The sequence below is a fragment of the Penaeus japonicus genome, unplaced genomic scaffold (assembly GCF_977035675.1).
Source record: "Penaeus japonicus unplaced genomic scaffold, GWHDUDI00000001_assembly GWHDUDI00000042, whole genome shotgun sequence".
Taxonomy (NCBI): Eukaryota; Metazoa; Arthropoda; class Malacostraca; order Decapoda; family Penaeidae; genus Penaeus; species Penaeus japonicus.
The window spans coordinates 20637362-20659861 of NW_028234444.1; the positions used below are offsets into that span (position 1 = coordinate 20637362).

The window sequence follows — 22500 nt, forward strand, 5'->3', positions numbered from 1 at the left end:
ACCACAGTATCACAAGAATAGATGGAAGCATCCAAACTCAGGTAAATACTGAAGGTCTTCCGTCTCAGGGCAATACATGATAGAGTAGGTCAAACAAATGAACATGCATTTTAACAGGTACAAATCTGATTGCTGATTGGATGTGCCAGCATTAGAAGTACCTTACTAGACCTAAAATGATGGTAATTTGATAAGTTATAGGCTGATAATGAGCAACAACAGAACCAAATTTACGTGCTAGTAAAGGTTATTTCTAGTCATCAGAAGGGATCAAAAAATCTTTGACCAACAAGATTGGATACATGCATCCCCTTCTGGCAACAGCTCAAGAAGCATTGCATTGCTAACAGGTTGAGGAAAGCCCCAGCTAGTTAATGCAGAAATGACTAAACATGAAAGAAAAATTTGAAGAGAACCATATTCTCACCTAGTGGTATAGCTTGACTTTTGACCAACTGTGAGAGTTCCTGTGACCCGCCTGTGTCAGGGTGAATGAAAGTCCCATGGCCAATCCGGTCTATGAGTCCCGTTTTCAATAGTTCCAGTGTTTCCTTTTCATTAGGTACCTGCACAATGGGAAAATGTAATACGAAATTAAAGATTCACAATAAAAAACTCTAAAGTCTTTAAAATTGTCTGCAATCATGTGGAAAAGAAAAAAAGGTACCAAGACATCACATAACAGTAATTGAAGCAAGATTCAGAAAGGCAGTAGCTCACAAATTAAGATGTATCTAATTAGGTGAATTAAAATGGTAACAGCAGTCTCTAATATTCCCACTGCCATTATTCAACTGCAATCCTCTAACCTATTGCAATACAAACAGTAATAACCAACCTCTGCAAGATGGACTGAGAGATTGAGTCCACACTGCTTTGCTTCTTGCAAGACTGGGATATAATCACCTAGGTTTCCAGCTCTGGGATTCCCACTTATGTCTATCCCACATATGAGGCTTTTGAACTGGTCCTGAAATTATTTCAAAATATCACTAATAATCACTATAGTTTCTGTCTCCTTATATTACCTGGCTGTATCACAATTGTGTAAAACATCAAACTTCTATAATGAAAATAATTCATTTGTAATAACTTGAAAGAAAAATACAAAGAGAAAGACCAATGGACTCACATGGGCCGCATACTGCTTGGCCAACTGCAAGGTGTCCCACGCGTCGTCCAAACCACGAGAACGGTCAATTGAAACGAGTAAGCGAACGGTAATGTTATTCATCTTCATTTCATCTCTGTGAATTGTGGTGTGATTTACATGGTCAAAATATTTTTTTTTTAGCTTTGTTATTTTCACATTAGCTATGTGAAAAAGGCTTTAGATAACATTGAAGGCCTTTGTATATAATTAAATGATCAAAGTTAGAAGGTCTATTCCTTCAACTTACATGAAAAGATAAAGCCAGAGAAACAATATGGTCCTTACTAATATTATTGAAAACATGCAACAATCAATATAATTAAAATTGCAACTCACATCATAGCCTCGAGAACTGTATCAATATACTGATTCTTAGTCATCACTCCATCAATGGATTTTGGGGTCGTTCTCAGCTCCAAATAATGCACGTTGTCGGCCACAAACTCCTGAATAACATCTCTCGTTATAGTTTTTATTGCGCTAAGATTATCTGTTAAGCAGTGTAGTATCCTGAACACTTCAAAACACCTGGAAAGTAGGAAAGACATTGTTGATATTGAATATATTACTTAATAAAAATCAAAAGTACATATAAGGTCATTATCAAAAGTGTGTGAATGTGAATATGAATATGTGAGTATATGTGTGTGTGTATGTGTGTGTGTGTGTGTGTGTGTGTGTGTGTGTGTGTGTGTGTGTGTGTGTGTGTGTGTGTGTGTGTGTGTGTGTGTGTGTGTGTGTGTGTGTGTGTGTGTGTGTGTGTGTGTGTATATGTGTGTGTGAGTGTGCATGTCAGCAGGTCCATTTATAAAGGTGTGATTAAGCGTAGGTGGATTTCAATATACATTTAAATAGGATACAAATAGAAAGCAAAGGAAAACAAATAAAAAAGCGAATATATTTACGCAACTCTTCAAGTGTGCGTTTGTGACCTCGCTGGATAGTAACCTCAGCCGACTGGGGTAATTTGGCCCCCCCCTCAGCCTGCTTGGCTCGCAGAAGCTTGAGTACCGTGGCATCGCTAAGAGATCCTGTGAGGTGAGCATGAAGTTCCTGGTGGGAAGGAAAGGACTTTTTAAGACTCAGGTCAGGAGATGTTGATGTGTCTTCTAGGAAATGTTAGGTGTTGAGATCCCAGAGAGAGAGAGAGAGAGAGAGAGAGAGAGAGAGAGAGAGAGAGAGAGAGAGAGAGAGAGAGAGAGAGAGAGGGGGAGAGAGAGAGAGAGAGAGAGAAAGAAAGAGAGAGAGAGAGAGAGAGAGAGAGAGAGAGAGAGAGAGAGAGAGAGAGAGAGAGAGAGAGAGATAGAAAGAGAGAGAGAGAGAGAGAGAGAGAGAGAGAGAGAGTGAGAGAGAGAGAGAGAGAGAGAGAGAGAGAGAGAGAGAGAGAGAGAGAGAGAGAGAGAGAGAGAGAGAGAGAGAGAGAGAGAGAGAGAGAGAGAGAGAAAGAGAGAGAAAGAAAAAGAAAGAGAGAAATAGAAAGAGAGAAATAGAAAGAGAGAGAGAGGAAGAGGGAGAGTTAGAGTGAGTTAAAGAGACCTAATGGAATTATAAAACTTATTAATCATGGTCATTATTTGCTCCAAAATCTAAAAATAAAAGATTTTTGTAATTTATCTAAATCCTTAATATGGACTTATAGAAGAGCTTATTCTGAAAATATTGTTTTAAGCCCTACCACACAAATAGATAACGATATCTGTTCAAAGTTATGTGTAATAATTTTAAAATCAATAAAAAATATATCTATATATCTTTCAGTGTGTCTTAAATTATCTAAACTATCATTAATATCAGCTAAACATTAAATAAGCTAAATATCAAATTAAATTAATCTTAGAATCTTTTCAACAGCAATCAGTGCAAAAAGTCATTAGTCAGATTAAATAGAAACTTTCCATGATTTAAATTTACAGTTTGTATATGAGAATTAAAAATAATAATAATAATAAAAAAATGATAGATCTACATGTAAGGCTTATTAAAATCATATGAAAATGATTGAATACTTGATGGCTGAACTGAAATAAATAATTAGAAAGATGACTTAAAGATTTGACAAAACTTTAAATGATACAATTATTAAGTAACAGATCTCTTCATGCTATAAATTTCAAGTTATAAATCTACTAGGTGATGCATTTGAAATCATTAATCTATTCAATATATAAATTTACTTACTCTAGAAATAGCAAATCATAAATCTTACACTCTAATTCAACTAAATCTGTAAATATGAAGTTATAAATGAACTAAAGTTATAAATTCAAAATTCTAAATCTACTGAAGCTTAAAAAAAGTTAGAAAACTATGAGTTAATTTTTTAAAGTCAAAATCTTATTTTCAAAATTTAACACTATAAATCAATAGAAGCTATTGATTTGTAGTCTATTAAATCTAAAAAAACTGAAATTATAAACCAACTGAAGTAACAAATCCATCAAAATCAAGATTAGAAGCTGTAATTCTATTGAAATCATGAATTTAAACTTGTACACAGACACAATACACAAATCACATGATAACAGACATATAAATTCCATAAATACGAAGCTCTAGATCTGACAAAATTACTTATAAAGTAAAAAAAAGAAAGAAAGCTCTAGACTCCCTCATCACATAAAAAAAAAAACATACACTAAATCTGAATTCCAAAACTCACAATCTTCGGTAACCTTTTACAATATTCGAGGAGATCCATCACGAGGTCAGAAAGAAGAAAAATCAAGAGATTGTTTCCTAATCGACGGCTGTTTTCGAGTGTAAAGAGATTTCGGGCGACGGTGATGGAGGGATAACGAACACATGGACTTCGATGATAAAAATGATAATGAAGATGATAGAGGCTTGGCATTTATCACGAAGATACACACACACGCACACGCGTATATGCACATAAGCACGCAAATAAATGCGGATAAGTAAACGCACACACACACACACACACAGAGAGAGGGAGAGGGAGAGGGAGAGGGAGAGGGAGAGGGAGAGGGAGAGGGAGAGGGAGAGGGAGAGGGAGAGGGAGAGGGAGAGAGAGGGAGAGAGAGAGGGAGAGGGAGAGGGAGAGGGAGAGGGAGAGGGAGAGGGAGAGGGAGAGGGAGAGGGAGAGGGAGAGGGAGAGGGAGAGGGAGAGGGAGAGGGAGAGGGAGTGGGAGTGAGTGAGTGAGAGAGAGAGCGAGAGAGTGACTTTTTTTTACTTTGACGAGTGAGAGAGAGAGAGAGAGAGAGAGAGAGTGAGTGAGTGAGTGAGTGAGTGAGTGAGTGAGAGAGAGAGAGTGAGAAGGAGAGCGAGAGAGTGACTTTTTTTACTTTGACGAGTGAGTGAGTGAGTGAAAGAGAAAAAGAGAGAGAGAGAGATTTATAGATTGATTTTGAAAAGTTCATTCATACTATATGCAGTGTATACACTTGAAAAGGCATAGAACGACGCCGAAATGTTTTTTACAGTTCATATTAGATTCTGAGACAAGTAATTGGTATTCTGTCCCTGTAGGTTCCTTTTGGCAGACCTCCAAAGAATCCCGCATTCAGGCAGAACAAAAGGCAACGCAATACGTGTTCTTTGTCTGCCGGAAGAAATATTAATGATTAAACTTTACACTGATGATGTTCGGTTTAGATTACAGCGATTACTATATATTGCGGGAAATGTAAGATTTGCGGTTTTCTTAATGTGTGAAAGTAGGTGTTGTTTTCTATTAGATATGTTAAATGTAGTTGAATATAAGATTGTTTCTTGAAAAAATCGAGGTTAAGAATGTCCTAATATACTTGCTTTTATATTATTTTTTACCACTTTACTATAGTTTGAGAGACATTTTTATGGTTTTTGAAAGGATTTCATGCCATCATTTCATAATATATTCACACAACGATCATCTCAGACACACACACACACACACACACACACACACACACACACACACACACACACACACACACACACACACACACACACACACACACACACACACACACACACACACACACACACACACACACACACACACACACACACACACACACACACACACACACACACACACACACACACACACACACACACACACACACACACACACACACACACACACACACACTGACGGTTACATCTTGAAAATGCCCATTCGGTGATTCCATTGATCAGAAAAATGAAGCTTTTTGCGTCATTTACTCAAAATCTTTATATATATATATATATATATATATATATATATATATATATATATATATATATATATATATATATATAAACAAGCATGGTCATTCCGAAGAATAGATATATATGATTTTATCATAGAATTGACATGCTCTCCGCGTCCAAGGTGCTTCCGGGGTGAGGCTATAGAGGCATGAGAAGCAAAAATGATGGAGACGATGAAGCTTCCACTGACCGAAGTGATGAAGCTTCTATTGACGTAGGTAATGAGTCATTGGCGAAGTGATGAGGCGGTCATTGACGAAGTGATGAGGTTTTCATGGAGGGGATAAGGCTTCCACTGGTAGAAGTGATGAAGCTTCTATTGACGTAGGTGATGAGTCATTGACGAAGTGATGAGGCGGTCATTGATGGAGGTGATGAGTCATTGGCGAAGTGATGAGGCGGTCAGTGACGAAGTGATGAGGCTTCCATTGATGGAGGTGATGAGGCTTCCACTGATCGAAGTGATGAAGCTTCTATTGCCGTAGGTGATGAGTCATTGGCGAAGTTCTGATGAGGCTTCCATTGATGGAGGTGATGAGTTATTGGCGAAGTGATGAGGTTTCCATTGATGGAGGGGATGAGGCTTCTATTGACGTAGGTGATGAGTTATTGGCGAAGTGATGACGCGGTCATTGACATAGTGATGAGGCTTCCATTGATGGAGGGGATGAGGCTTCCACTGATTGAAGTGATGAAACCTCTACTTGATGGAAGTCATAACGCTTTCATTTACGAAGTGATGAGGGTGTCACTGTTGAAATTGATGAAGCTTCAACTGATGGAGGTGATGAAGGTTCTATTGGTGGAAATGAGGTTTAAACTTATGCAGGTAAAGAGGCTTCCATTGCCTCTTTACGAGCAGCGGTTTCTATAATGCTGATGCATGTATTTAATTTTGCATCCTTTTTTATCTATTTTTCAATCTCCTTTTATCTATATATCTTTCTTTCTATGCACACACACCTATGTATATATATATATATATATATATATATATATATATATATATATATATATATATATATATATGTATATATACATATGAATCTCTCTCTTCTATCTCTCTCTACATCTCTCTCTCTCTCTCTCTCTCTTCTCTCTCTCTCCTCTCTCTCTCTCTCTATATATATATATATATATATATATATATATATATATATATATATATACATACGTACATACATATACATATATGTATATATATATATATATATATATATATATATATATATATATATATATATAATACATATACAAATATGTATTATGTGTATGTATATATATATTATATTGTGTGTATATAGTATGATATATGTGTGTGTGTGTGTGTCTGTGTGTGTTGTGTGTGTGTGAGCGTTTTTGTGTGTGTGAGAGAGTGTGTGTGTGTGTGGTGTGGTGTGTGTGTAGTGTGTGTGTGAGAGTGTGTGTGTATGAGTGTGTGAGAGAGTGTGTGTGTGTGGTTGTGGGGTGTGTGTGTTGTGTGTGTGGGGTGTTTGTGTGTGTTGTGTGTGTGTGTGTGTGTGTGTGTGTGTGTGTGTGGGGTGGTGTTGTGTGTGTGTGTGTTTTTTGGGTGGGTGTGTGTGTGGGGTGTGTGTGTGTGTGTGTGTGGTGTGTGTGTGTGTGTGTGTGTGTGTGTGTGTGTGTGTGTGTGTGTGAGTGTGTGGTGTGTGTGTGTGTGTGTGTGTGTGTGTGTGTGTGTGTGTGTGTGTGTGTGTGTGTGTGTGTGTGTGTGTGTGTGTGTGTGTGTGTGTGTGTGTGTGTGTGTGTGTGTGTGTGTGTGTGTGTGTGTGTGTGTGTGTGTGTGTGTGTGTGTGTGTGTGTGTGTGTGTGTGTGTGAGAGTGTGAGTGTGTGTGTGTGTGTGTGTGTGTGTGTGTGTGTGTGTGTGTGTGTGTGTGTGTGTGTGTGTGTGTGTGTGTGTGTGTGTGTGTGTGTGTGTGTGTGTGTGTGTGTGTGTGTGTGTGTGTGTGTGAGAGTGTGTGTGTGTGAGTGTGTGTGTGTGTGTGTGTGTGTGTGTGTGTGTGTGTGTGTGTGTGTGTGTGTGTGTGTGTGTGTGTGTGTGTGTGTGTGTGTTGTGTGAGTGTGTGTGTGTGTGTGTGTGTGTGTGTGTGTGTGTGTGTGTGTGTGTGTGTGTGTGTGTGTGTGTGTGTGTGTGTGTGTGTGTGTGTGTGTGTGTGTGTGTGTGTGTGTGTGTGTGTGTGTACTGTGTGTATTTTTGTATTTATCTATTTATAGGACAAGAGCTATTTTCGACATGAATATACACACATACATATCTACACCTCAAATGTAAATACATTTCATTCACACTTACCTGAAAATGTCTGCAACTGAAAAGAAAATGATATCGTGTGTTTTACAAACTAAAAAATCGTTTTTTTCATAATTTCTTTTATCGAAAATGCGACCAAAACCCGCTGATAAAATGTGTCTCATTCCCATCGACTCCGACTTCAGTCTTAAAACAATCCAAACAATTTAAAACATATATCCCATAATCGCATAAAACAATACCGAAAACCCACAGATAGAAAATAATCAAAACAGTGAAATCACCACAAACACAATCATATGAGAGACACAGCTTAGATAAAAGTAAAAAACATCAAGTCTCTGAGAGTAAGGTCAAGGACCCGAACACAGTCTCCATCAAAACATCGATCGCCATTTCTCTCGCTTCTCTGATAACATTTTTGTTATTTTTCTTCTCTGTCACGTAAGTCAGCTTCTGTCATGACGTTTGGATGAATGAAAGTGTTGCCCTGCCATTCATGCACAAGAGGAGAGTCAGAAAGATCTTTAATTCGAGTTAAATTCACGTCAGGAACGACTACCACTATTTTTATCTGAGTAAAACTTCCCTGGATTTTATTTTTTCTTGAAGTTTTGAAGTTGATTTGATTGGATAGTGATACAAGTGATGGTTTTGTGGTCATCCCTCCGATTTTTGGGGAGAATTTTTGTGTTTTTAGTATTCTGAAGAGACCAACTTTTTTTTTTTTTCCTACTGTGATGATGAAGAAATCGCTTCCGTAGTTATTTATTTGTTTGTTGAAATCCCTCGTGTTCTTAAGATACACATAATACTTTTCTCATGTAACATATATAATAGACTATTTCAATTTACTGAAGGAAACACAACTAGAACTGGACAAGGTGAAAGAAAGTACCCAGTAAGACAACCCAAGGCCACGCCACCAGGAACACCCATTATGAAAATGGTTTAAATGTAACATTCTAAGACATTCTGATACTTCATTATGAGAGATCATTCTGTGACAACCCTACCTCATCTCTCAGGGGTGAAGTAGGTAAGACTTCCAAAGACGGAAGTTTGTCTACCTGTCAATTATGATAGAAAACTTCAGGTGAAGGTCAGGAGGTGATTAAGGCAACCTTGGAGAGTGAGAGAAACTTCACCTTTTTGGCCTCTTTGGTCCAAGACCTCTGAATGGCAAGTTCACTGGCGAGGGTTGTCAGTTTCTGTGACCTTTCTCCGATATCCTAGTGTGTTTGTGGTTGGGAACACCAATTTGATAGAGTTCAAAGGAGTGTTTCAACTGTGGTCATTTCATTGGGTGTTCTTGGAAAAACTGTTAAACTGTTATGTGTGCGCATATCATGTAACCGAAGAACATAAATGAGATCATATGTTTACCAGGACCTTTTATGTACTAAGAATTTGCTGAGTGTGATAGTCTTATGTAGGAGGCACTGTGGTGATATCTTTTACACACACACACACACACACACACACACACACACACACACACACACACACACACACACACACACACACACACACACACACACACACACACACACACACACACACACACACACACACACACACACACACACACACACACACACACACACACACACACACACACACACACACACACACGTAGATATGACACAAGAATTATAAGTTTGTTAACCCCTATCAGACAATAACAACTGAATTTAGGGACTGGCACCACAATGTGTGTTTCAGAAAGGCCCGCTGTGAACTTTTACTGTGTGATATTCAGACGCTTCTCCCTCATCTGTGAATATAGGAACGCTTATCATCCCTGTGGGAAGTGTGGTGGGGGTTCTTAGGGCGAATGGGGCACAGACTGACAAAACTAAACTTCAAGGACTCTCGCCACAACTAGCTTTTCGGACGATGCTCTTTGTATATTTTTTGAATCTTTGCTGTCATATGATAAAAGTATATGTAAATGCTGCCCTTTTTTATGTATATATTCATATATTTTGCTTTGTGATCCTTTGAGAATAGAATTCATGTTTTTACGTGTCAGCTTTTGATATTGTTATCTGTGTTATATTTATCACAGGTAGGAAGGTGTTAATTTCTAGTGTCATCTGTGGTGGTAGTAGTAGTGCTTTTGCAGAAAAAAAGAATATCAGTTTTTATAAATTTCATTCTATCATAGTTTGGTTCAGTTTTGTTGTTAGAAATACACAGTAAAGATTAGGATGCTTATTCATGTAAGCATAACAAGTGCACAAGCTTTTTGCTTTGGTTGCCTTTGTTTAGATGGTACTTTTTACTACATTATTTGGTTTTATGGATATTGATTTTACTGAAAAAGTAAGAGACCTATTACTCATAATCTCTTTTTGATAATAGGCAGATATATTTTGGCCTGGGAGTGTACTTATCATAGTACTGTTTAGTCTGACAGTTGAGTGTTTGTGATCAGTTAATAAGATCTTCTTTACACTGAGAATATTGAACATAAAGTACAATGATTGATTAAATTGAATAACTCTTGCCTGTTAAAAAAAACAAAAAAACTTTGTTTTATGAGTTGGAGATAAATTACTCAAATGTGTGATAGAAAGGTTTATTCAGAGAAATACATATATTTAAAAATGATAGAATGGGCAATAATAAATGATTATAGTAATTTTGATAAATAAAGATGAGTTTTGTCCATGGACAGACCTTGGAAAAGGTAAAAGGAATATATGTTAAAAAGTAGTATATTTGTCTCCCATGATTAACCCATTCACGCTGGGGTTATTCAGGCTCTAAGTGATAAGAATTCCGGGGTTTTCAAACGCATAAGCCTAAAGCCCTGGGATCCTCGGGCACACTAGCCGCAAGCCTCGGCTATCCGCTTGCTCACCCTGAGCGCCGGCCTTGACCAAATATCTCGTCACCGGCGGCTGACCCAAAAACCACGAAACGTGTCAGCGTCAGCCAGTGCGAATGGGTATAAGTTATATTTTTGTTTATCCCTAATAATTAGAGAAAAATAAAAGTCTGAATTTCCTCAACAGCGTCTTCTATCTAAATGCGGGGAACCTTACTCCAAGTGTTACCAACCCTTGCCCGACAGCGGGCTTTGGGGGGTGTCCACCATGTAACTGGAGGTGTGAGTTTAAGGGCCTCTTCAGTCGTCTCTAGTTCGAGCTCTCTTCAGGTGCAAAGACTCCATACTGACCAGAGAGTGTCGAGAACTTTGCAGTGTCAGTTGAACAGAGAAAAAAGGTTGGTATCAGAGTGAACTATTTTCTGTGACTAGAAGTTGAAGATGAGGTTAAGCATTAGGGGTTTGTAGGTGAGGAGAAGAGAATCTCTATTGTGATTCTTTATGGAAAGGCTTTTATGAAAATGATTTACTATTAATTAAACAAAATTTCATTGACCATATCATACAATATTGGTTCATAACTATGATATGTGCGGTATTATTTACGTCTTATACAACATGCTGATTAAAAATGTCTTGTGTAAAACTTCCAGATCTCTCCTGTCTTCGGCTAGTCATGAAGTGGACCAAGTCTGCACCTATAAAAATTTTGGTCACCAGCAACAGTTTACCCCCAAGATTACTAAGATATATTATCTTATAGTTGGTGTGATGCTCTTTGCATCAGCAATTAATTGGAAATGGCAAGTATATTTTATTCGTATTTTTGTTAGAATTAGTCTTGGAGCTAAATTTCCATATACACATTGTTAAGATAATTAGGTTTGGTACATTTGATTTAATTTGACCACCTGAATTTCAGGATTAAGAAAGTTTTCACCGTGGACGCGGAGAGCGTAGCCGAAGCAGACATGCCCAGCCAAGAGGCAGAAGATGGTCCAGCTCCTGATGAGGCTTCCGAGGGTTCGCTCGAGTCTTCATCCGAGTCAGAGGACGAAGGCGAGAGCAAGAAGAAGAAGCGTGTGGGATTCAGAGACAGAAAGGTCGGAAGCTTTTTTTCCGTTGCTGTGAAGCTTTTTGATTAGATAGGGACAAGAGGGTTTGGCATTAATTGGCGTTTATGAGATGAGTCATTAATTTGATTTTATGTTGACCATAATCTAATATTTTTTCTGAGCATAATAAATGTTGAATTATGAGAAATCACTTCAGTTTGGACTTTATTTATAGATATTTTGTAATTCTAGTGTTTGATCTAGGTAAGGATGTAATAATGTTATTGTGTATGAAAACGTTTCAGACTCTGGTACCTTTTTTTCCTTTTACATCTATAAAGGAGAATCCAAGGGTTTATATAATCCTCATTTACCTGCTCTGTATTTTTTGATATGAGGGGACATTAAGGTTGTCTAAAATGAAAAGATGTCAAGATACAGGATAAGATTAGGGGATTTTTCTTTGGTAGTATTTTTGTATGTTTGGATGTGAGAATCTTCACAATTGGAATTCTAAATTAACTCCTAAGAAAAGGTGAAATGACTTTGTTATTTCCTATTTTACAATTTTTATATTGTATTTAAATTATATCTCCTATATGAATATGTGTGTGTGTGTTTATAAGTATAATATATTTTTTAATCTAGTTTAGTATAAAATCCAGAGCAGGTAAAGCTGAGAAGGTTGCACCTTTTCAGTGACTTTTTATTCTCTAGTTTTAATGAAGGGTTTCGTTGCCAATGTCTCCATGCCAGACTAACCATAATTTCCAGATCATTGAATATGAGAATCGCATACGACAATATTCAACCCCAGACAAGATTTTTCGATACTTTGCAACTCTGAAGGTGTATGGTGATCATGGGGATCACGAGATTTTCATGACCCCAGATGATTTCCTGCGCTGTATAACTCCGGGCATCAAACAGCCCGAGGGTAAGGTCCTCTCTGTGTCTCCCTGCGACGGAGCTAAGATTCAAGTTTCATCGTTGTTCATGCCTCTTTTCTCTCCCTCTTTCTCTTTCTCTTTCTCTCTCTCTATATATATATCTTTCTCTCTCTATCTCTCTCTCTCTCTCACTTCCTTTCTATCTTATTGTTCATGCCTCTTTTCTCTCCCTCTCTCTTTATTTTTCTCTTTCTCTTTCTCTCTATATACATATCTCTCTGTCTCTCTCTCTCTCACTTCCTTTCTATCTTGCTTTCTCTCTTTGTCTCTCTCTCTCATACCCAATACCTTTTTCCATTCCTGTTTCTTGTTTAAATAAAGAGCTATATCGAATTCATAAATACTATCGTCTCTGATTAAGTAATATGGAAGGAATTATTTCTAAAATTTAATTCAAACATTTTGTAAATATAATTCATAAGAGATGTGATATTTATGATTATGGAAATTGGTCTCGTAGAATTGGATACAGCTTTTCGTACGTACCTCAAATTGCATGTAAGTTCATATTGAAGCAATGATATTAAGCATACAATTTGAATATTTCTTCTGATTCCGTAGAAAGGCCCAACTAAAGTCACACTTACAGTGAAGCCAATGTTGATTTCTTAATTTGTGAGATATAGCCTTTTGTTTCCTGTTTCTTTATTTTCCCGCTGGTGAAGTGAAGTTAAAGTAATCATGGTCACAAAAATGTATTTCACTGCTTTAATCTCTTGTATCTGGTGGTGTCATTGTGGTAAAGATGAAGACTCATTTTCTCTGCATTTGTCAAGCTGGTGCAGGCTTCATGAGCGATCATCGACGCTAAACCATAGTACTGGCTTGGAGATTTTGTTGGGTCAGGCAGACTTTTGTCAGATTTTGTCTCCTTTTGGTGCTTATAGAGGGCCAATACTACCCTCTTGGCTCATTGCGAACCAAGACATTGTTTTTTGTGGAGAACCGTATCAAGAAAGTTGAATCTTAACTTTTGAAAATGATGAAAAACTGTTGGAATCAGAAGAGTAAGAAAATTATAAGACTTTTTAGTTAATTGAAAAGATAGACACTTGCTCATATATGAACTTGTGCTTCCTGAGAATGTAGATGTGCTCTAGAAGAGAATGTGCATCGTACATCAATAGAGTTGTTGACCTGTAATGTATATAGTGATATAGTAGGGCATCTCTTTCTTGGACTAACAGTGGATCTCAGCCCCCCCCCCCTCCTTGTTTTTTAAAGAATTCTTTTAAGCGGAATTAGTTTAGAAGTGAATAAGTGGGTCTTGGAAGCTGGAATCCACTGTAAGAGCAAATTGGGCTGTACAAATGAAAAAAGGGAAATGCCACTAAACTGCAATGATGCAATAAGTCTCAGCGATGGAATATCAACGTGCAATGCTATTAATCTGTGACGTTACTTAGGAAAGGAAACAGGAAGTTGGCTTTTCTGATTATATCATCCAGTGAAAAACTTTTTAACCACGGGTAACATTTTCCCTTGCAAGTTCTATCTTTGCAATATTAAAACAAGTTGCTTGAGCGGATGCTTCATTTGCTGCTTTGATGCCGAATGGAGACTTTTGCAAGTAAGGGGTTTGGGGGGATCAGAAACCCATTCAAGTCTTCCAGTATACTAAGGAGTGGCATAAACTTTTTGTTATGTTATATTGAAAATAATCTCTGAAAAATATCATCTTTTTGCTGATGATGTTGTTTGATTCTCAAAATTATATGGTCAGAAAATCCATATATTTGTAAACTGCAGCAATGTTGCCTGTTTTTTATAATGAAACTGTAGTTATTGATATTAGCCCATATTCCATATCTAGCTTGCTATCATCCATATGAAACACTTAACCCAATGATGACGGTGTGTCAAATGCCTGATGACGGGGCGACACACCAGTGTGACGTTCCCAATGCCATATTGGGCCCGTCAGGATTGGGTTAATTCTAAGCAAGTTGGCCAGAGATTATCAAATCCAACTCCTGATTAAACTGACCTGACTTGACCTGACCTAACATTCTAACCTAGACCTAACCTGAACTAACCAGAATAATCCAGACCCATTTTATCCTTTCGAAAATCTAATAATTACTTTGTGAATAGCAAATAGGGATGGTGTATCACAAAGGGCAATATCCTTATCTACTCTGTTTCATTAAATAGAAACTTTTTATTTTTCTTCTGATGAAACAGATCTTGAAATATATTTAAGTGCAGTAAGAGTTGCTCTCACTTTATTTTAAGTAGTAAGTATATAACAAAGTAAAATGTAATGCAAATGATAAACAAAAGTATCATTTAGTTCAGGAGGTGTTTCTTTTGTGAAGTGTTTTCAGTTTTACATTAAAAAAAAAAAAAATGCTTCTAACAGAAATGTATTAAATATTTTGAGATATAAGTATACTGTTGATAAAGAACAGTAAATGGACATTAGTTGATATGAAGTATGAGGAATATCTACTATGTACATGATAAAGTTCTGATTTTTTTTTCAAGATAAAATAATGTCTTAAAAGCAGTAAAGAAAGTCATATATATTTGACAAAAATGCTGCACCTCATATCAGAAGTTTAAACATTAACTTGAGTTATAGATGACCATATTGTGCACGTGATATCAAATGACTTCAATCCATTTCTTGGCATTTTACCTTTTTTCAAAGTAGCCTCAATTTGATCTTAAATCCCTGCCTAGATTCTTCAGTAAATTGTAGCTTGCCGCACACTGAGCTTTCAGAAGGAAGTTGCTAGCATCTGCAAATCTCATGTCAGTATTTGGCAAGCTCTTAACTCATTTCCATTTCTTAGATTCATTGCCTTTGATTAGGCCAGATTTCCCTTTCTTTTGTCTGTATCGTTTTGACTATCTTTCTGTTATTGTATATTATCCTTTCTTTCTTGGTGGAATTTGTTCCTTGTGTGGGAATTCATCTGTGTCTTTGGTGAGGAATTTTGACTTTATGGCTTTAAATTTCTGTATGGATATGAGAACAAAACGTTTTAGAATGGTAGCTATATTCTTTAGAGTTAAGAACCATGTTCAGGATAGAACATCAGGCTTCATACAGTCTATGTATTTGCTAAGGGGACTGTGGAGAGTGATGGGAATAAAGGGAATTTTGTAATAATCAGCACATGTACTTTTAGCTGGGACTTCTTCGATAATAGTGTCGGCTGTCAGGACTAAATGTGGTTTAACAAACTTTGCATTCACTGCAGGGTCATAGGTCTAGTATTGGGTTGTGGAAACGAAGAATATTGGGTGAATTTGACAAAACTTATGAAAATAGTCTCTATGGTAGATATTCTCTTTTTGCTTTTGCTGCACTGTAGAGCCCATGGACAGTTGCCTTGTAACAAGTGCTCATCCCTCCCCCTTTTTTATATTTTTCTTTTTTCTTTTGATTTTTGCAATTTTTCCTCTCTTTTCTTTCTGAAATTAGTTCCTTATTTCATTGATACTTGTGAAATGAGAAGTCAGAGTAAGTGAAATCACATTGATAACAAAATTACTGTTTTTTTTTTTTTTTCCTGTACTTGTTTTTTTTTTTTTTTTAAAGGGTATTTTCTGTGTTGCATTTATTGGCATGGTTGGCAGCCTGTTTGGATTCTAGCCATTTCATTTGACTGATTGTCATCAAGTTATTGCTATCGAGTTATTATGTTTTCAGTTTACCTTTTTCCCCGCAGTGTCATTTGCCATTGTATTGCAGAGACTGTGAACCTTTGTTTTGTGCTTGAAGCTTTTGAGTTCTTTTCTAGAAGGTTATGTATTCTGTATTTGATTCCAGCTGAATCTGTGTCATGATTGGTTCTCTACATTTTATCTTCTTATTCACAGTTTCATCTTTGTTAGAACTGTATTATTCTTATCAATGTTATTTTTGTTATTATTGATACTAATCTTTTTTTGTTTTTGTTATTACTATTATTGTTATTATTATAATTATTATTATAATAATTATTATAATTATCATTATAATTATTATTATAATTATTATTATAATTATTATTATGATTATTATTATGATTATTATTATAATTATTATCATAATTATTATTATTACTGTTATTATTATTATTATTATTATTATTATTATTATTATTATTATTATTATTATTATTATTTGCTTTGCATGCTGATCATCGTGGCATGCCTTTCAGCCGTCCCTTGAGAGTGTGAGAAAACAGAACTAGTTAGATGCTCTAGAACGATTCTCTTTCTCTTGCCGTAGATCATAGAGTACGAGAACAGAATTCGGGCATATTCAACCCCGGATAAAATTTTCCGCTACTTTGCTACCTGCAAGTTGATTCAAAGGAGCAGTAGCAGCAGTGAAAGGACAGAGATATACATGACTCCCGATGATTTCCTGCGAGCGCTGACTCCGGGAATGCAGCAGCCAAATGGTAGGAACCGGGAGAAGGAAAAGTGGGAACAGGATTTTGGAATATTATAATCTTTGAGATAAACTTTTTTGACTTTTAAAGGCTTTTCCATGATCATAGTATAGTGTGGTTATTTCTAATGCTGTTGAATAGTTCAAGGGGTTAAAGGATTAAAGGAGAAAGTGAGAAGGGTATAACTCGATTCACTGATGAATTTGTACGTTATTATCTATACAGTTATTTATAAGTACAAAGGCTATCTTTTCCTAACAGGATTACTTAACTTTTGAAATGTTTTCAACTAGTGACATGAAACTTACAAGTCAGTGTATGTGTTTTCAAGTAACTTTGACCTGTGCTTGAGTTATATTTTTGTTTAGAGATGTCACTGTAGTGCTTGATTAATAATTTGTGCAAAAATATACTCAAGATGCTTTACAGTTCTCCCGATTGACTTCATTGTCCAGTGGAAGTTCTGGAATGGTAGTATAAGCAATGTACTAAATGTCTGACAATGTTGCTTTCTATCTTGGATTATGTACTAACTTTGGTGATTATCTGAGCTCACCAAAAGGACAGTTATTTGGATGCTCTGAGTATTTACAGCCTTAAGAAAAGGAAGTCAGCAATGCCGGTGTTTCTTTGGCAGTTGACTGATTGCATGGTCAGTTGAGATTTAATTGTACTTAGTACTGGAGCACATAGTTCAAGAGGACATTGTGATGAAAAAAGTTGCCACTGTATTATTTTTTAGATGTATTTGCTGATTAGTAACAGATGTGGAATATATAGATCAATTTTAAATGCCTGCCACGTATAACTTCGACTTCTACTTTGGCTGTTGATGCAGTTGATGGTCAGACTCAAACCTGAGACTTGTGAACCTCACCTCACCTCTTAGGGACACAGAAGATATGAACACTAGAGATGGTATTTTCATTAATCTCCTGATGTCATTTCAGAGGGTTTTCACAGACTGAATGTCAATGTTTGTTTTCTTTTCACACGTCAAATTCAAGGCTGTCGCACATTAATGTCAGTGATTGCCCCCTTTGCGATAGTGTTAGGAGATGAATTGGTACATCATCTTGCATGTTCATCCCATACGTACACCTTAAAGGCAAGGTGTCATCAGTCGTGAGTCTGACTGTGGATTACATTAACATCTTGTCATGGATTTCTTTCTTCTACTTGAGTAAAGGCATGTTATCTACTGTGTAAAAGCCTTTAGAAGAACATTTCAGAGATTGGGGACAGTAAGGTATGATTATTAGATTAGAATTGATATTCATTTTATATAAAAGAGAAGGAGTATTATTGTGGACAATGCATAAAAAAACAAAATTATATAATGGAATTTTGGGACCCTCTTGTTTATGTCGGTGTAAAGAGGTTAGTAATGTTAACTAACTACAGATAGTTAAAGCAACCATTTTTTTGAAACACTCTTAGTACATTGCTTCCTTTACTGCTGATAGAATTTTGTATATTCATGTAGAAGGCAATATGAATGCTGATGATTCATGGGAAGATGAAAGAAGTTTAATTAAAGCTCACTGAAGTATTAAATAGTTTTGATGCCAAAAAAAAAATCATGATTTGTTTGGAAATAGGTAGAAAAATGTTTTTGTTTTTCATGTATATTTTCATCAACAGCATTCTCTTTTTGTTATTATATTTTTTTAGTGGAGTAGAACAACTCTTTAACGGTTCTCAGGCATGGGCTATAGATTAGGGAGTCCGGGAATTTATTAGAACTATATGTTTTGGTTTAGTCGGTAGCGGAGGTTTTTATATTAGAATTAGAATTATTATGCAACGATATATTTGTTGAAGTCACTCGTTATAATTGGGGTCTTGTTGCATGTCACAATTTACTGTTTTAATAAATTAAATCTGGGAATCAAGTGATATAGTTATGAGCTTCAGTATAGGTTGCTAACAAATTACAAAACAACACAATATTTTTCATCTGCCTGATTTACGAAATGGTGATATTGTGGCAAGATAATCTTAGTATGTGGAAGAGGACGTGAGAAATTGAGGTAATTTAGCCAGCTGGTTGACTGATTTACTGACAAGGAACTAAAACCCTTCTCTGCATGTCTCCTGATCTCGTAACATAGCCATAGTTTGATTGTTGCATGCTCTTGTACAAAAATGTACAGTATATTGTTCCATGTCCACTTAACTGCATTAGATTCTGTCTGCTGAATTTTTGTATCTATTGTATTTTTGTACTCTTGTAGGTGTCCTTTAATTAGAGTAGATGTACAGCTTATTCCTACCATAATTATATATTTGCCAACAAAAGATAGAAAGATATTGCGAAGTTAAATAGATATTTTTTTGCAAACTGAGATGAATATATGATTTGAAAAAACATAAATGATTATGTATATATACATGTCTTTACAGAGATATATGTATATATATATATATATATATATATATGTATATATATATATATATATATATATATATATATATATATATATATATAGATATATAATATATATATATATATATATATATATATATATATATATATATATATATATATATATATATATATATATATATATACATATATACATATATATACATATATATACATACATATATATATATATACACATATATATATGTAAATCTATATCTATCTGTATATATGCATGTGTATATGAACATCTGTATACATCACTATGTATTACTCTTTATTGTTTTCCAGGACTTGGTCTCGACCAGTACAAGAAATACGACCCAAAGGTATGTGTATGACATTCTTTTTCTCTTTTAAAATTCTAACAGGAGTGATAGCTTAGCTTATGAATAACAATATCTGTGAATTAGAATTATCATAGATAGTTTGTCCTATGTAAAGGGCAGTAGCCAATTTTCAAAAACTATTTTATGTGTAAATATAGACACTAAGATTAAGTGAATTATTTAGGAAAGTTATTCTGGAATGGGAATAATTGTAAAGTGTAAATTGATTTTTCTCTATAGAATTTCATACTTACCATTTGATCTTGAGAGTTTATAAGACTTAGGTTTTGTTTTATTTGTTTTTTTTTCCTATATGCTTGAATATGTAGGAAGTGGCAGGGATTCTAATTGATTATTTTGCTGATGTTCATTTATTGTTAAAAGAATAAAAATAAGGAAGTAAATTAAATATACATAGAATGTCCACGCACACGCACACTCACACTCACACTCACATTCACACTCACACTCACATTCACATTCACACTCACACTCACACTCACACTCACACTCACACGCACACTCACACTCACACGCACACGCACACGCACACGCACACGCACACGCACACGCACACGCACACGCACACGCACACGCACACGCACACGCACACGCACACGCACACGCACACACACACACACACACACACACACACACACATTCACATTTATATTCATGTGAAAAATTAAAATAATGTAACCCATGTAAGGCAGGTATTTGTTATTATGTATGATGAATATATCAAGTTAATATATAGTCTGTTAGAATAGTTAAACCTAAATTAATGTGTATGTATTTGTTTCAATCGCAATGGAGAAATGAATGATCATTTGATCATTCGTTTAAGATATGAGGAAGACTATTTATTCCCGAAAGGACGGCAAAGTCCAGGGTTTTATGTGCACACAGGACGGAGAAGATACATGCGTTTTATCTACTTTTATATACCATTGTTTCAGCCCAAATTGTTCTAATTTTGATATTCCTAATGTGGATAATTTGAATTTTTTTTTTTTTTAGTTCTTCTTTTAGACTTTAACCTTATTGCACACATACCAGAATGCAAACATACCTGAGAACGACATTTGCCGTGCTTTGTCGTTTCTAAGGGTTAAGGAACAGTACCTGTTTGGTATTAATGGTGATTTTATGGGCATTTACCTCATTGACAATGTAGAAATTGAAGTGAATCTTTATTATGTGGAACTCTTTGAAGAGGCTTAGTGATGGAGCACAGAGGTTCAAAAGTTTGCAACATGAAAATAGAAATAGAAATATCTGATAAAAGAAATAAAATTGATATAGTTTCATATGATGCTATTGAATATCGGAACACACATGTAATGATTTACCCAAAGAAGGCTGTGTTAGACTATCTGTTACTTAGAAAAATCTACGCAAGGCGTTATGATCAGTAATGTTGTAATTATTAAGTGATTAAGAAGCATCCCATGATGGAGGTAAGAATATAGGCCACAAGTTTGTTATATCGGAATCCTAAATGGAGAAATCAATTTAGAAGGAAGCTCATAGTGAATAGTCTGCTGGTTATCCACATCACTTTACTATGACTTCAGTGAGGGATGTAGCTTACAATAAAAAAAAACTACCCCAAAGAACCCAAGGATTCCTCTGGGTTGATAAAGTAGGATGTAGAGTATCCTGAAGTATGTTGATCCCTTTTGACCAAGTATAGACGCTGCACACCTTTGCTCCTTTACTTCTCGTGCTTCTCCTGGTTTGACTGACATTCACGTGTAAATAGACACCGACTCTCCTTGTATACTTACAATTTCAGCCAACATGTAGATTTTCATGATTGCATTCAGCAACTGTATAACCCTGTAATCGTCCATGTACATATAGGTGATAGATGTAAGAATACCGACACCTCAGTTACTCCTTGTAAATTGATCATCAGTATCCAAGGTCTCACTGCCCGTGCTTTACAAGATCTTCGACTGTACAGTTACTCCTAATGTTTTAAGGTTGTAACGTTCTTAATCCTTGCCAAGGCTTAGGACTTCCCGCTTCCCTGCAGCTGACTGATGTCTTATGTACTTAGCGCAGTTTTAACCTTAGTTTAGTTGTCAGAGTGGTGCGGCAATATGCGTTTTAATCTTCCAATTATACTTTTCTCTTTTCCAGTCGGCAGAAGAGGTACCACCGTAATTGCATGTTGTACCTTCATCCTGCAACCAGCTATTATCTCTTGTTGAGACCGAGTGGATTCTTAATGACCTCTGACCCGACTTGCAACGAACAGAGATTGCTATCTCTAGTTGGGAGTTGGACCTTAGGCATTAAGGATTCGTCCCGAAGCCACACTGATAAACATGGATTTAGTTGTAATGTAGAACCAATGTCTGTACTTTTTTCCTTTTGAGTAAATTTATGGGATGTGAAGGCAGCTTGAAAATGATGGAAATTATTGACTGACTAGTGCTCCTTATAATGATAAAAGGACAAGATTTTCCAGTGTCTATCAGATGTGGTGATGTTTTCATTCTTTGACTTTGAGGTAACCTTTCAAATCAAAGTTCTAAACAGCAATTCTTAATATGTATGTATTTTTTCCATTAGTGTTGTGTATCAGCCATAGAGATCATCACTATGCTGGAATTTTGTTTTACAGTTCATGTATCTTTACAATTTTTGCAATAAAACAAGAAAACTTGTGCTCTTGATTATATATACATATTTTTGTTTTTGCTTTTGGCTAATGCCTTTGATAGATTTTTTTATAGAAGTACAGAGTAATTTTGTTACATCTGTATTGATAATGTTTTCTAATATTTTTGGTGATGGGTTGATACACATATTTTTTTTTTTATATATATATAAACAGGTAAACCTAAAAAAAAAAAAAAATGATAGATATTGCATG

General features: G+C 35.8%; 2 protein-coding genes across 11 annotated transcripts in view; one reads left to right on the forward strand and one right to left on the reverse strand.

Moving 5' to 3' along the window:
• LOC122263390 (N6-Methyl-AMP deaminase) overlaps positions 1 to 4108 on the reverse strand; it is a 5271-nt gene extending 1163 nt beyond the window's left edge. The window contains exons 1-6 of the mRNA XM_086534666.1: positions 3813 to 4108; positions 2064 to 2206; positions 1490 to 1681; positions 1133 to 1247; positions 839 to 970; positions 428 to 566 (exon numbers count right to left, since the gene is read on the reverse strand). Coding sequence (XP_086390792.1) covers positions 428 to 566; positions 839 to 970; positions 1133 to 1247; positions 1490 to 1681; positions 2064 to 2206; positions 3813 to 4004 — 913 coding nt within the window. The 5' untranslated portion in view covers positions 4005 to 4108. The remainder of the gene's footprint in view (positions 1 to 427; positions 567 to 838; positions 971 to 1132; positions 1248 to 1489; positions 1682 to 2063; positions 2207 to 3812) is intronic.
• Positions 4109 to 7939: 3831 nt separating this feature from the next.
• LOC122265216 (Mitochondrial calcium uptake 1) overlaps positions 7940 to 22500 on the forward strand; it is a 32513-nt gene continuing 17952 nt past the window's right edge. The window contains exons 1-7 of one of the 10 annotated variants that reach the window (XM_086535053.1): positions 7940 to 8068; positions 10648 to 10858; positions 11114 to 11263; positions 11383 to 11563; positions 12290 to 12452; positions 19576 to 19613; positions 21762 to 21773. In XM_086535053.1, the coding sequence (XP_086391179.1) occupies positions 10662 to 10858; positions 11114 to 11263; positions 11383 to 11563; positions 12290 to 12452; positions 19576 to 19613; positions 21762 to 21773 (741 nt within the window). In that variant the 5' untranslated portion in view covers positions 7940 to 8068; positions 10648 to 10661. Of the gene's footprint in view, positions 8069 to 8183; positions 8203 to 8534; positions 8664 to 8819; positions 8860 to 10647; positions 10859 to 11113; positions 11264 to 11382; positions 11564 to 12289; positions 12453 to 16690; positions 16866 to 19575; positions 19614 to 21761; positions 21774 to 22500 lie in introns of those variants that run through there. The other 9 variants (XM_043034396.2, XM_043034397.2, XM_086535050.1 and 6 more) reach the window with 9 other exon arrangements.